The sequence below is a fragment of the Anabas testudineus genome, chromosome 8, assembly GCF_900324465.2.
Source record: "Anabas testudineus chromosome 8, fAnaTes1.2, whole genome shotgun sequence".
NCBI classification, from domain to species: Eukaryota; Metazoa; Chordata; class Actinopteri; order Anabantiformes; family Anabantidae; genus Anabas; species Anabas testudineus.
In genome coordinates this window covers 1,670,665-1,683,946 of record NC_046617.1, presented here as the reverse complement: position 1 = coordinate 1,683,946, position 13,282 = coordinate 1,670,665, and the positions used below count along the sequence as shown (strand labels likewise).

The following is a 13,282-nucleotide window of genomic DNA, read 5'->3' as shown; positions in this document are numbered from 1 at the left end:
GCTATTAAAAATGGGATTTAATTTCATAATGTTGTAAACATAATACAAATCAAAGGCTGGACATGCTTCTCATGTGCTTCAGCTTTTGCTAATTCTTTCTTCCAGTGTCCTGTATTGATAATCACAGCATTTGAAGTAAAAGTAAAAATAATACAAACATACATTTTTTTTCTAAATTCAGGACACGTATACATTGCACATCTGTAACATACTGTAGATGTGTAATTTATGTTTTAATATTTAATACCCACAGTTATTGCTTTCCCATTTGCAGAGAGATGACAAATAATGTAACACAACAGCTGGTTGAATGATGATGCATCCATCTGTATCCATGGTGACCAATGTCTTCTACAGTGAAGAATGGCGCCCTATGTCTGACAGACAAAAGGAAAAACCTTGTATCTGAACTTAATATACCTGAAACCATCTATCTACTTTAACATTTAGTATCTGTAGTATTAATCATATGACCTCCTTTATTATCAATTATTGTTTACCCTTAATCGAGCAGGGAACCATATGTAGTAACTTCTTCATGAGATGTGTCACCTAATGTGGTTGACAGTGTGTCTCACTGTTTGAATAGTAAGGCTGTACTATGATGTCTGAAGCAGATAACTGTTAAAGCTATTAATACATTATTCCAAGTAACCAAGTGGTTCAGGGTTGCCTAAGTGACTCATTAGAATTAGACTGAACCAGACTTTGATATGTGTGTCATTTGTTACCAGCAGCAGTGTCAGTACCTCAAGAAAAACACAACGCATTTGTAGAAAAGAAAATTTTTATTAAGTAAGTCTTGTAATGTCCTCCTATAATAGTCTAGGGTTTTAAATGTCAAAAAAAAAAAAAGTATTTCACCAAGTGTCCTACAAAGGGTTAAAAAATTTTATCAGCACTGTTGAGTCACATTAAACAAAACACAATGGAATCCATCCAGTGAACTGGCAAAAAGATAATTTAAATAACATGAGTGTTTTTATTTGAAGCAAAAGAAGAACACACCATGGTGGACAAAGGAAGGTAAGAATGCAATCAAATCCCAAAATAAAGCCTTTAAAGTTTTAAAAATGATCTCATAATCTTTAGACTTTGTTGACTATAAAAGGTCAAAAGATAAATGAATTAAAAAATGCAGGAAAAGATTATTGAAGGACATTTTGTATGTGGGAGAGAGACAGATAGTTCAGAGGTCAGAAAATATACAGTGAGGGAAAAAATTATTTGAACCCCAGCTGATTTTGTAAGTTTGCCCACTAACAAAGAAATGATCAGTCTATAATTTCAATGGTAGGTGTATTTGAACAGTGAGACACAACAATGACAAAAAAAATCCAGAAAAATGCGTTTCAAAAAGAGTTATAAATTAATTTGCATTTCCACGAAGGAAAGAAGTATTTGATCCCTTCGAAAAACGTGCTTTAGTACTTGGTGGCAAAACCTGTGTTGGCAATCACAGAGGTCAGCCGTTTCTTGTAGTTGGCCACAAGGTTTGCACACATCTCAGGGGGGATTTTGGCCCACTCCTCTTTGCAGATCCTCTCCAATGTTTGGCAACTCGAACCTTCAGCTCCCTCCACAGATTTTCTATGGGATTAAGGTCTGGAGACTGACTAAGCCACTCCATGACCTTAATATGCTTCTTCTTGAGCCAGTGATTTGTTGCCTAAGCCGTGTGTTTTGGATCATTGTCATGCTGGAGTACCCAACCACGACCCTTTTCAATGCCCTGACTGAGGGAAGGAGGTTCTCACCCAACATTTGACGGTACATGGCCCCACCCATCCTCCCTTTGATGCGGTGCAATTGTCCTGTCCCCTTGGCAGAAAAACACCCCCAAAGCATAATGTTTCCACCTCCATATTTGACAGTGGGGATGGTGTTTTTGGAGTCATAGGCAGCCTTCCTCCTCCTCCAAACACAGCGAGTTGAGTTGATGCCAAAGAGCTCGATTTTGGTCTTATCTGACCACAACACTTTCACCCAGTCTTCCTCTGAATCAGTCAGATGTTCAGTGGCAAACTTCAAACGGGCCTGTAGATGGGCTTTCTTGAGCAGGGGGACCTTGCGGGCACAGCAGGATTTCAGTCCTTCACGGCGTAGTGTGTTACCAACTGTTTTTTTGGTGACTATGGTCCCAGCTGCCTTGAGATCATTGACAAGTTCCTCCCGAGTGGTTCTTGGCTGATTCCTCACCGTTCTCATTATCATTGAAACTCCACGAGGTGAGATCTTGCATGGAGCTCCAGACCGAGGGAGATTGGCAGTTAATTTATGTTTCTTCCATTTGCGAATAATTGCACCAACTGTTGTCACCTTCTCACCCAGCTGCTTGGCGATGGTCTTGTAGCCCATTCCAGCCTTGTGTAGGTCCACAATCTTGTCCCTGACATCCTTGGAAAGCTCTTTGGTCTTGGCCATGGTGAAGAGTTTGGAATCTGGATTGATTGATTGCTTCTGTGGACAGGTCTCTTTTATACAGGTAACGAGCTGAGAGGGCTGCCAATGTCAGCTCGTTACCTGTATAAGATCCACCTGGGAGCTAGAGATCTTGCTGACGGATAGGGGATCAAATACTTATTTCCTTCATGGAAATGCAAATTAATTTATAACTCTTTTTGAAACGCATTTTTCTGGATTTTTTTTGTCATTGTTGTGTCTCACTGTTCAAATAAACCTACCATTGAAATTATAGCCTGATCATTTCTTTGTTAGTGGGCAAACTTACAAAATCAGCTGGGGTTCAAATAATTTTTTCCCTCACTGTAAGTGAGGAAGAGTAAAAGCAGAAGAAATTACAATAAATGCAGAAAATGAAGCAGTACTACTGCAAAATAAAGAAGCTGCTGATTTATTAAATATTTCATTTTCAAAAGGTTATTTCATTTATATAAGACTAGAAATCAGAAAAAGTACAGTCAGATTCTCATCCACACTCACTTCCAGTAGGTGGCAGAAAAGCATCAGTTCCTTGTTCACCAACTGAGGAAGGCCAAGCTGTTAGAGTTCAAACTTCAGCTTTATCAGTAAAATCTAAAGAGGGTGAAGAACTTTAAATTTCTAGGGCAATGGCTAGAGGAAAGCCAGAGGTGTCTGGTTGGAAAAGAATGGGGTGCCCAGAGGTTGGCATCAAAAACTATATCTGTAGGGATGATTAGACCAGTTTTGGACTATGGATGTGTGGTGTTTCAATCAGCTGCCAGTACAAATTTAAGCAAGTTAGAAAATATTCAGTACCATGGATTTCTGCACAGAGGGCAGCAGAGTTAGGGATTATTCAGTATAATGTAAACCCGTCTGGACTTATCATCTGTAGGTCCTTGGATTCAGCCAGACCCAACAGTTGATTTCACATTAAAAGACAAGAAGAATAATGACTATACAGAGACTTCATAAACAGTAAGGGACTATCTTAACAGACAGTACTAAAGCTATCTTCAGATTTATACTAATGTATCTGTCTATACAGGAGAGATGCTGGCAATGATGTTGGCGGAGCAGTGGGTTAAAGATGTGACACCTTTGAGTAACATGTTCAGATTCCATTTCGTCATTAGTTGTAGATACAATCATTCTGATAGTCGACAAGATATACTGATAGAAATTCACTAGGACATTAACTCAAAACCGTCATAAAAGGAAAATTGACATTTGAGCTAGATGATTGTAGCGGAGGAGCTCGGGAGATCATTGTATTCATATTCATATATATTCTGATATTTGAAGAGAACAAATCTGTTTGATAGAATTTAGCTTTTTCTTTTTTTTAGTATGAGTTTATCATGACCCACACTCCTTTCCAGGTGGTGGCGGTAATGCTCCGATCATTTGTTTGCCAAAAAAAAAAAAAACCCCTAAAGAAGAAGAAGAAGACCAAGTTGTTGTTTCCCACCGGTGCTATTTCGCCGTAACACCGGGGTGGAAAGTGCAGCGCCAGGATTACTCTTCAGATCTCACACTTTTACAGGTGAAACACAGATTATGAAGACATATATTCTTGGGTGCTGTTGGTACACGAGTAGAGCAGTGTAAGATGCCGCTAGAGAAACATAAATGTGATACATTTTCGTCCAAACTCAGTGGAGTTGTAGGCAAGACATGTGCTAGCTACATGTCCTATCTAGCTAGCCGACTGTAGGGTACAGCACAGTCACAGCCAACTACTTACATGTATCAGTAGCAACTACTTAAATCCAAATCTGAGTTGTTGCTCACGTTCTTTCCATTTGAATGACTGCAGCATAGACTTGTTTGTCTAATAAGTATTTGACGACGCTGACGTTAGCTTTAGTTTCGGCTCTTAACGTTGGAAGAGAAGAGAAGAGAAGAGAAGTCAGCTTCTCCGCTCTTGTGCAGTCTCAGATATTCTAGTTAAAGCCTCGACGTTGTTTAAAACATGCCTTCGCATTTGTTGAATGTTTATTCTATGTGGGAATAGACGAAAAAGCGATTTCACTGCTTTCCTCTCAGTCAGAAGACATCATACAGCTGAGGAGTGTGGGACAGACCTCCTCTCTTGCGCTTGTATTTGTTTCTGATATGTGTCTTTGTTTATTTATGTGTTTGGAAAATTGCTTATCTCCGAGACTCAAGTGCAATTTAACACACTTGCTGATGCACTAAGTGTGTTTTTTACTGCTGTGTTCACACCGAGACCGTATCACATTTCCATTTAGTCATTTGGCAGATGCTTTTATCCAAAGAGACTTACAGGGTTCAAGACAAAGGCAGTGTAAGTATAAGGAGGTCTTTCCAAAGGACAGCAATGTTACAACTACATTATTAAGCCACCAAGTTAGGTTATATATATATAAAAAAGACTATTATCAGACTTTTCTCAGACAAAAAAAAAATTTATGAAGAAAATACTATTATTACACTTTTATTTCTACCTATTACAGTTTTTTTCACATATTGCTAAATGATGTGTAAAATAATACTGTAACGTAGCAGAAGCAAAACTACAACAACAAAGAAATCCCATTCTGAAAACATAATTTCACTGCAGCACCGGATCTTCCCCAAATAGAAAACATCCTCATATTGAGCTCACTGATATGTCACCTTAATGATACCTGTGTTGATTAAGGAGAAAAAAGTAAGTAAAGGTGTCACATATAACAAATATATAACAAAGTAATTCTCTGACAAAATACCAAATATCAACAACCCCAGTGTTCTTTAACTTGTTGTGTATAGTGTAGCAAACAAAGAAAGTAGATGTGGAAAAATAAAAGTAGATGTGGAAAAATAGCAAAGACATACAGCTATTAAACTAGACCATCTGCCTTTCTCAAAGAAGGCATGTGGGAAAGATTTCAAGCTTGTATTGGACTTTGGGCGAAGTCTATAACTCCTTTTACACTCTCCATTCAAGGTGGCATTATTGCACCAATTTTACACCGCTCTGTCCTGTATAAAAGCTATGATATGTGCAGGAGTTAATGCTTATAGTCTGATTTGGGTCAGTCTGAGTGTAAGGTCTATGCATTAAGACATTTGTTGGAAGAAGAAAGTAGGAGATGTGCAAATAACCTACAACACTACAAGGAGGTCAATTACTGTGTGATAGCTTCATCAGTCATGTGTTATGATACATACCCAAATCCAAACCACTTATTTCTGACTTCTTCCCAGCTGCAGGGGTCAACACAAGGTTGTCGCAGGGGTATTTCGAGAGCCTCTCAGTTTTTCCTTAATGTCTTATCAAATAAGAAAATAGCTTTTATTTATAATTTGACAGTAGATATGAAGACAGGAAACCAGTTGTGTTGCAGGGTCTGTGCTGAATTCTTGTGGTGTTGTAGTCAACAGTGATGACCAAACTCCAGGGCTTTGAGTTCTGGAGGAAGACCCTGAAGGAGGCACGCTTTGTGGTGGCCCCCATGGTGGACCAGAGTGAGCTGGCCTGGCGCCTGCTGAGCCGTCGACATGGCGCTCAGCTCTGCTACACCCCCATGTTGCATGCTCAGGTGTTTGTCCGAGATGCCAACTACCGGAAAGAAAACCTCTACAACGAGGTCTGTGAGGAGGACAGGCCTCTCATTACACAGGTCAGGGTCCACACACACAAGATTTTCAGTTTTTGACAACATTCATGTTTGTGTAAAGATACAAACACTTATATTAATATTATTCATCATGTGATAACAGATGTAAATAACAGTGCTCCATTCCTTGTGTGTCAGTTTTGTGCCAATGATCCAGAGGTGTTTCTTCAAGCAGCTCTGCTGGCCCAGGACTACTGTGACGCCATTGACCTTAACTTGGGCTGTCCTCAGATGATAGCGAAAAGAGGTCTGCACAGCTACTCCAGAGATGAATCTTCTCTAGTTGTTGTATCAAAAATGACACCTTCACAGATGGAAGAAAAACTAACCTGCTGTGATCCTTGTTTTTTAAGGGCACTATGGAGTTTTCCTGCAAGATGAATGGGAACTGTTAGGCAAAATGGGTAAAGTCTTGTTACTGACAGTAGCTTCCCTAAACATATAAGCTCAATGATTTCAGAATTATTATGTAAAAGCTCATGTGTATATATATATATATACACATACACACATACATATATATATATACTTTTTTGAAACTGAGGAAAATGTATCCTTACCTTTTTACTGTCTCTTATCTTACAGTCAGGTTAGCCAATGAAAAGCTCTCAGTGCCCATCACGTGTAAGATCCGTGTGTTCAAGGAGATTGAAAAGACAGTCCGCTATGCCCAAATGCTGGAGAAAGCTGGATGTCAGGTATGATCACTGTGACAGTTTTAATATGAATCTAGGGTAAGACTGGACCATGCTTCCTTTGAATGGGGTCCACATTAGCTCCTCTGCAGGGGTGGAGGCTGTCTGCAACAATAAAGTGTTCTTACTGATCACAGAGATGATTGAGAGTGATGTGGCTTACCTGTGTCAGGCTTCACTGCCCTTCATATGACAAAATCTGTCTCACAGTTTGAAAACTGAAACAGGTTTCCCTTGCTCTAACCATTTCCTCAGACAGGCTATTAACAAAGATGCTTCTGTTTTAAATGATGGTGATAAAATCCACACTGCTGCACCTTAAGTGAATTACTCATATTAGTAGTAGTAGTATAGTTATTTTCTGACTTTCCTCTATTGCAGCTTATCAGAGACGGAGGGAATTTCACACTAAAATAAACATTGGAAGATTTAATAAACTCAGGCTGCTTTAGGCCCATATTAGCTTTAGATGCACATGTGAGTAGTATATATTTGCATAGAATTAGGACTGTGAACAAGTATTTTGCTTCATGGCCAGTATTAACAGCAGGATTGATCAAACCAGATAAAACCTGACCTGACTTGTGAACTTTTACTATCTGTAAGTGAAGTTTCTGGAAGAATTAGAAACATAGTTCCTTTCTGTCTTTTCCTAGCTGCTAACTGTACATGGCAGAACCAAAGACCAGAAAGGAGCCGTGACAGGTATTGCTAGTTGGGAACACATCAAAGCAGTACGGTGAGCTGCCACCTTTTTGTTTCCATTGTTCAGTATTTAGATTCAACATTTATCCATTCATTTCAGAGGAACCCAGTCTAAAAATTGAATGTGTCATTATGTAAAATATGTGATATTAAACCAAATGACAATTTAGAACATTTCCCTCATCACTGAATACTAAATATTTTCATTTAATGTCTGATGCCCCTTTGCTACAGGAAGGCAGTTCATATTCCAGTGTTTGCTAATGGCAACATTCAACATCTCAGTGATGTGGAGCGCTGCATTCAGGAGACAGGAGTGCAGGGAGTGATGAGCGCAGGTTAGGAATACATGTCTGGTATTGTAATCACACGTTTGTCCTATGTGACTGCTGTTAATAGATGATATAGAGTACAAAGTACATTACTGCATGGTTTTAAAATTAATTAGTGTTCTTCTTGTACCATTTTTAGAAGGGAATCTCCATAACCCAGCTGTGTTTGAGGGCCGGAGCCCCCCAGTGTGGGAAATGGCAGAGGAGTATCTAGAGCTGGTGAAGCAGTATCCTCCCTGCAGTCTGTCCTATGTACGAGCTCACCTCTTCAAGCTTTGGCACCACACGTATGTCTGCCTGTGTACTTACACATACACAGTACCTTACTGACATCAATGGGAACCTAGAGTGACTTTCTGGTGCCCTGTCATCATCTATGACAATGAATCGAGTAGCAGTATGTCAAGTGATTAGATCAGATCAGAAATATTATATAAGTTGAATCTAGTTAACATTTTGAGTATGTAAAACGATAGGTCACAGCTTGAATTTAAGTTAGTGGATATTTACTTTGCCCACATTGTGGTAGCATGTAGTTTAGTTTGACTGTTCTGAGCTACTGTGGAGACATATTAGGTCCTGCTCCCTGTGTGGGTATAAAAGGCTCATTCTAAGCTCACTGTGACTGCTCCATAAACAGAACATAACAGGAAAAATCCCATAAGGCAACACAACAACATCTGGTTTAAAATACTGAATATTTTATTATCTTGGGCCCAAAAATAATAATTTATACCAGTCAACACACCATCCATGGTTAAACTGTAGAAAGCAGCAATTGCTGCTTGGACAAGTGTTGAGTATTTCAATAAGAGAATGCCCATGTACATGTTTATATAGACAGCTGAAGCATTTGATGCTGTCTGCGTTGTATATATTCAACTGCAGTTGTGTGTGTGTGTGTGTGTGTCTTTGTGTGTGTATAGGCTACAGATCCACCAAGACCTGAGAGAGGAGTTGGCCAAGGTGAAGAACCTTGAAGCTTTAGCCAATGTTAGCAAACAGCTGAGGCTGCGCTGCCAGGTATATTTCAGGCTATTGTGTGTGTGTGTGTGTGTGTGTGTGTGTGTGTGTGTGTGTGTGTGTGTGTGTGTGTGTGTGTGTGTGTGTGTGTGTGTGTGTGTGTGTGTGTGTGTGTACACAGGATAATGCGTCTGCTTGGTACTTCTTTTACTTGCTAACTTAGCTTTTATGTACAGGAGGAGACAGCCAAAGGGAAGGATGTGGAAGAGAAACATGGTAGCCTGCCCTTCCCTCACTGGATCTGCCAGCCATATGTCAGACCACTGTGAGTGATCACCTCTGGTTTTTATTATTCTCTATATGATCTGTTCATTAAGTCATCACACAACCAAAAACCTCCCTTCATAGAGCGTTCTGTACTGACAGACTATGAAAGTAATTCAGAACACACATTACAGGCCAAAGGAGCCAGTTGCCAATGGTACCTGCCAGGGTTCAGAGGTGAAGAAGACAATGTGTCAAAAGAGACCGTTAGAAGACTCTGACAGCTCTGCTTACACACTCTCCAAAAACAAGCTGAAGAAGAGGTCCCGCAATCCCAACAAGAACTTCTGTCCCCAGCAGAAACGTGAGTCTAACCCCCGAACGCTTCCTGCTCAAACAGCTGGGTGTCAAAATCTGACAGTGTCCTTTTGTTCTTCTCACAGCCAAGTACATCAAATGTGACCAGTGTGGGAACCCAAAGGTAGGCAGTCACTTAAGAATTAGTTATTTATTTTTAGTACTTAATTAGTTATTAATTATATTAGCTTCTTGGGCAGTTGTTTCATCCCCAGCTTTTTGCTCTGCAGGGAAATAAATGTGTCTTCAACTTGTGTCGGGGCTGCTGTAAGAAGAAGGCGTTCAAGGAGGTGGCAGACTGTCCAAGTCAGTACACACACGCACACACACGCACACAAGCACATATAGAGAACCATGTCAGCAGGTTGTGCTGTTAATGATTACATTCTAATGAACTGATCACTAATGAAAGATTTTATGTTGGTTAGAAATTATAGGAGTATTTTCTTTTGGCAGGAGTGTAACAATTCTCCTAATCTAGTGTTCAGGTTGTACCTTAGGTTTGTATGTTTTGTTTTTTGGGCTTGGGGGCCTTTCGAAACACAAATGACCAACCGTCTGTACTGTCTGTAGTGTGGATATGTATGTTGCTGTTCTGGTCTTCAAAACTGTTACACATCTATTTTTAAAGAATGCATTTTCGCCTTCTTTTGTGTGATTGAATCTGTATCTTGTGCCTTAAAGTGTCTATGAGTAGACAAGTCTTTGGCTCAGCTGCCTGGAAGAAACAGAGAATGTGCTCTCCCAGAATGTGTCTGGTTATGGAGCTCAGACTGATGTTATTGACTTAATTATGACAGACAGCTAATTTATTTTAGTTTGGTTTGTTCGGGGCTGGGGAGGGGTGAAGATATTTGGGTGCTCAAGCCCCTGTGGAGCAAAAGCTTGTGCCTGTGTCTCCTTCAGTGTCATTAGAACATCTGTTGTGAGTGTAGTAGCTGTTTCTGGAATATTTGGGAAATGGGAAGCATTAATTGTTTGAAATAAGTTCTGAAAACTGAATTTACTTTGAAATTGTTTATTGGTGGTGCATACTGTGAACCGTTATTAAATTGGAGGGCATCACATGTAATTCTACTTTTTGTTATTTACTTACAGGATAAGGTCACACCTTTTCTGTTTTTTTTTTTTTTTCTTTTAGCATTTTCAAGAATTCCCATGCAGATTAAACAAGCACGGAACTGAATTACCAAGATGTCCAAATTGGTTTAGCTTATTGATCTGTGCCACAGATGCGACACTCAATGTAGTTTCTTCATTTCTTTTGGCGTATTTGCCTTGATTAACAGTAAGGAGAAATATGGGATGTAAGGGAGAGAGGGTATGGCATGCTGGAGCTAAGTCGAACATGCTGTGGTTACGTGCCATGCATGATAGCCGTTCTGCTATCAGCCATTTTTTGGCTCCTTTTTTTTGCCTCACAGCCCTTTAGGTAGAATCTTCTATTATCATGAAAGCACACATTTTCAGTGCAACATTCCTAGCATTAAATAAACAAAGAGGAGGTCACGTTTACATACAGTCAGCTCTTGCTCAGTTGAGAAGCTACTTGTTTTTTTTTTTTTTAACAAATACTTGGGTCACATTTTTAATAATGAAGAAACATGTAGCCCAGTGCAGTTTCTACTGCATTTTAGACTTTATTTGATAGGCTTGTGTTATATTTGACTATTTAATCTGTTATAAAACTTCTATAGTTCTATAATTCTGTTGTATTTGCAATTGTTTCCTTTCCACTTCCCTTCACCAGTCATACAGTACCTTCCATAACCATCCTAAGTTAACAACAGACAATAATCTGTTACCTGTTGACAGGTCATGGGCTGAGGTTCAAAACCAAGGCAGAGAAACGGAAATCTGAGGAGGATGAGAGGAACGACGGCTCAGGGACAGAGAAAAGCAGCAGCTCCCCTTGCTGATCCCAGATCTAAGCACAGAGCTGCAGGAGCAGTCAAAGGCACAGCTGGAGCTATGAGCATGACTGACTTTACATGCACAAACCATACTGCTGTTACAGTACAGTTCTGAGCTGTCACACGTAAAAGTCGCACTAAGCCATGTTCATTTGGACAATAGATCTTAAGATTTCAGGTAAGCAGGTTCAAATGTGTATGTAGTCAGCCAGTGATTAGTCATGCCAGTCATGCAGGACAGAGTACATGCTGCTAAGTAAACTGACAAGCAATCGCTAAAACTCCAGGACTTCTGCACTGGACTGAGGGGAAAATACAAAATGTCATCATCAGACCTAACCCATAAACTAACAAATATTTTTTTAATGAAATGCAGATATCTATGACAACAGCTTGCGATTTTTGTCTGCAAGAGTGTTGGGATATATCCTCAACAAAATGAATTGTATTTTAATTGTGTCTCTCTTTCTCTGGCTCTCTTTTTTCAAAGATAAAAGGTTTTATGACAGTGACTTTCAGACATTATTTTCAAGTTTCTTTTTCTTTTATTCAAGGTCACACAGGTGTGTGTGTGTAAGCGTTGCACTGACTTATGTATGTGCCTTCTGAGGAAAGGAGATCGAAGTGGTGCTCCATGTGCTGTGTTTAAGACATGCTCAGTGACGAGTAAGCAATGGACACCAATCAGCCACAGCACGAACTCCACCTGGTGGTTTTTATTAAGGTGTTGTTAATGTTATGTCTGATCACTGTATGGAAACATTTTATATTTTAAAAGTTTGGACACACCTTCTCATTCAAAGAGGTTTCTTTATTTTCATGACTGAAAATTGTAGATTCACACTGAAGGCATCAAAACTATGAATTAACACATGTGGAATTGTATACATAACAAAAAAATGTGAAACAACTGAAAATATGTCATATTCTAGGTTCTTCAAAGTAGCCACCTTTTGCTTTGATTACTGCTTTGCACACTCTTGGCATTCTCTCGATGAGCTTCAAGAGGTAGTCACCTGAAATGGTTTTCCCTTCACAGGTGTGCCCTGTCAGGTTTAATAAGTGGCATTTCTTGCCTTATAAATGGGGTTGGGACCATCAGTTGTGTTGTGCAGAAGTCAGGTGGATACACAGCTGATAGTCCTACTGAATAGACTGTTAGAATTTGTACTATGGCAAGAAAAAAGCAGCTAAGTCAAGAAAAACGAGTGGCCATCATTCAAGAAATGAAGGTCAGTCAGTCCGAAAAACTGGGAAAAGTTTGAAAGTGTCCCCAAGTGCAGTCACAAAAACCATCAAGCGCTACAAAGAAACTGGCTCACATGCAGACCGCCCCAGGAAAGGAAGACCAAGAGTCACCTCTGCTGCGGAGGATAAGTTCATCCGAGTCACCAGCCTCAGAAATCGCAGGTTAACAGCAGCTCAGATTAGAGACCAGGTCAATGCCACACAGAGTTCTAGCAGCAGACACATCTCTAGAACAACTGTTAAGAGGAGACTGTGTGACTCAGGCCTTCGTGGTAGAATATCTGCTAGGAAACCACTGCAACAAGCAGAAGAGACTTGTTTGGGCTAAAGAACACAAGGAATGGACATTAGACCAGTGGAAATCTGTGCTTTGGTCTGATGAGTCCAAATTTGAGATCTTTGGTTCCAACCACCGTGTCTTTGTGCGAAGGAGAAAAGGTGAACGGATGGACTCTACATGCCTGGTTCCCACCTTGAAGCATGGAGGAGGAGGTGTGATGGTGTGGGGGTGCTTTGCTGGTGACACTGTTGGGGATTTATTCAAAATTGAAGGCATACTGAACCAGCATGGCTACCACAGCATCTTGCAGCGGCATGCTATTCCATCCGGTTTGCGTTTAGTTGGACCATCATTTAATTTTCAACAGGACAATGACCCCAAACACACCTCCAGGCTGTGTAAGGGCTGACTGACCAAGAAGGAGAGTGATGGGGTGCTGCGCCAGATGACCTGGCCTCCACAGTCACCGGAC

General features: G+C 40.1%; 1 protein-coding gene across 1 annotated transcript; it reads left to right on the top strand.

Annotated features, from left to right (window-relative positions):
- The first annotated feature begins 3,905 nt into the window (after positions 1-3,905).
- dus1l (dihydrouridine synthase 1-like (S. cerevisiae)) lies at positions 3,906-12,036 on the top strand. The gene is made up of 14 exons (XM_026361436.1): positions 3,906-3,970; positions 5,811-6,056; positions 6,192-6,300; positions 6,407-6,457; positions 6,639-6,751; positions 7,405-7,487; positions 7,688-7,791; positions 7,925-8,072; positions 8,712-8,808; positions 8,985-9,073; positions 9,207-9,376; positions 9,456-9,493; positions 9,600-9,675; positions 11,185-12,036. The coding sequence occupies exons 2-14, from the start codon at positions 5,820-5,822 to the stop codon at positions 11,286-11,288; spliced, it is 1,419 nt and encodes a 472-aa protein (XP_026217221.1). The 5' UTR covers positions 3,906-3,970; positions 5,811-5,819; the 3' UTR covers positions 11,289-12,036.
- Positions 12,037-13,282: the final 1,246 nt, after the last annotated feature.

Coding starts and splice junctions, on each gene's coding strand:
- dus1l (XM_026361436.1), top strand. CDS start 5,820: ATGACCAAACTCCAGGGCTTTGAGTTCTGGAGGAAGACCCTGAAGGAG. Junction 6,458..6,638: donor GGAACTGTTAGGCAAAATGG/GTAAAGTCTTGT, acceptor CTTATCTTACAG/TCAGGTTAGCCAATGAAAAG. Junction 9,377..9,455: donor CTTCTGTCCCCAGCAGAAAC/GTGAGTCTAACC, acceptor TTCTTCTCACAG/CCAAGTACATCAAATGTGAC.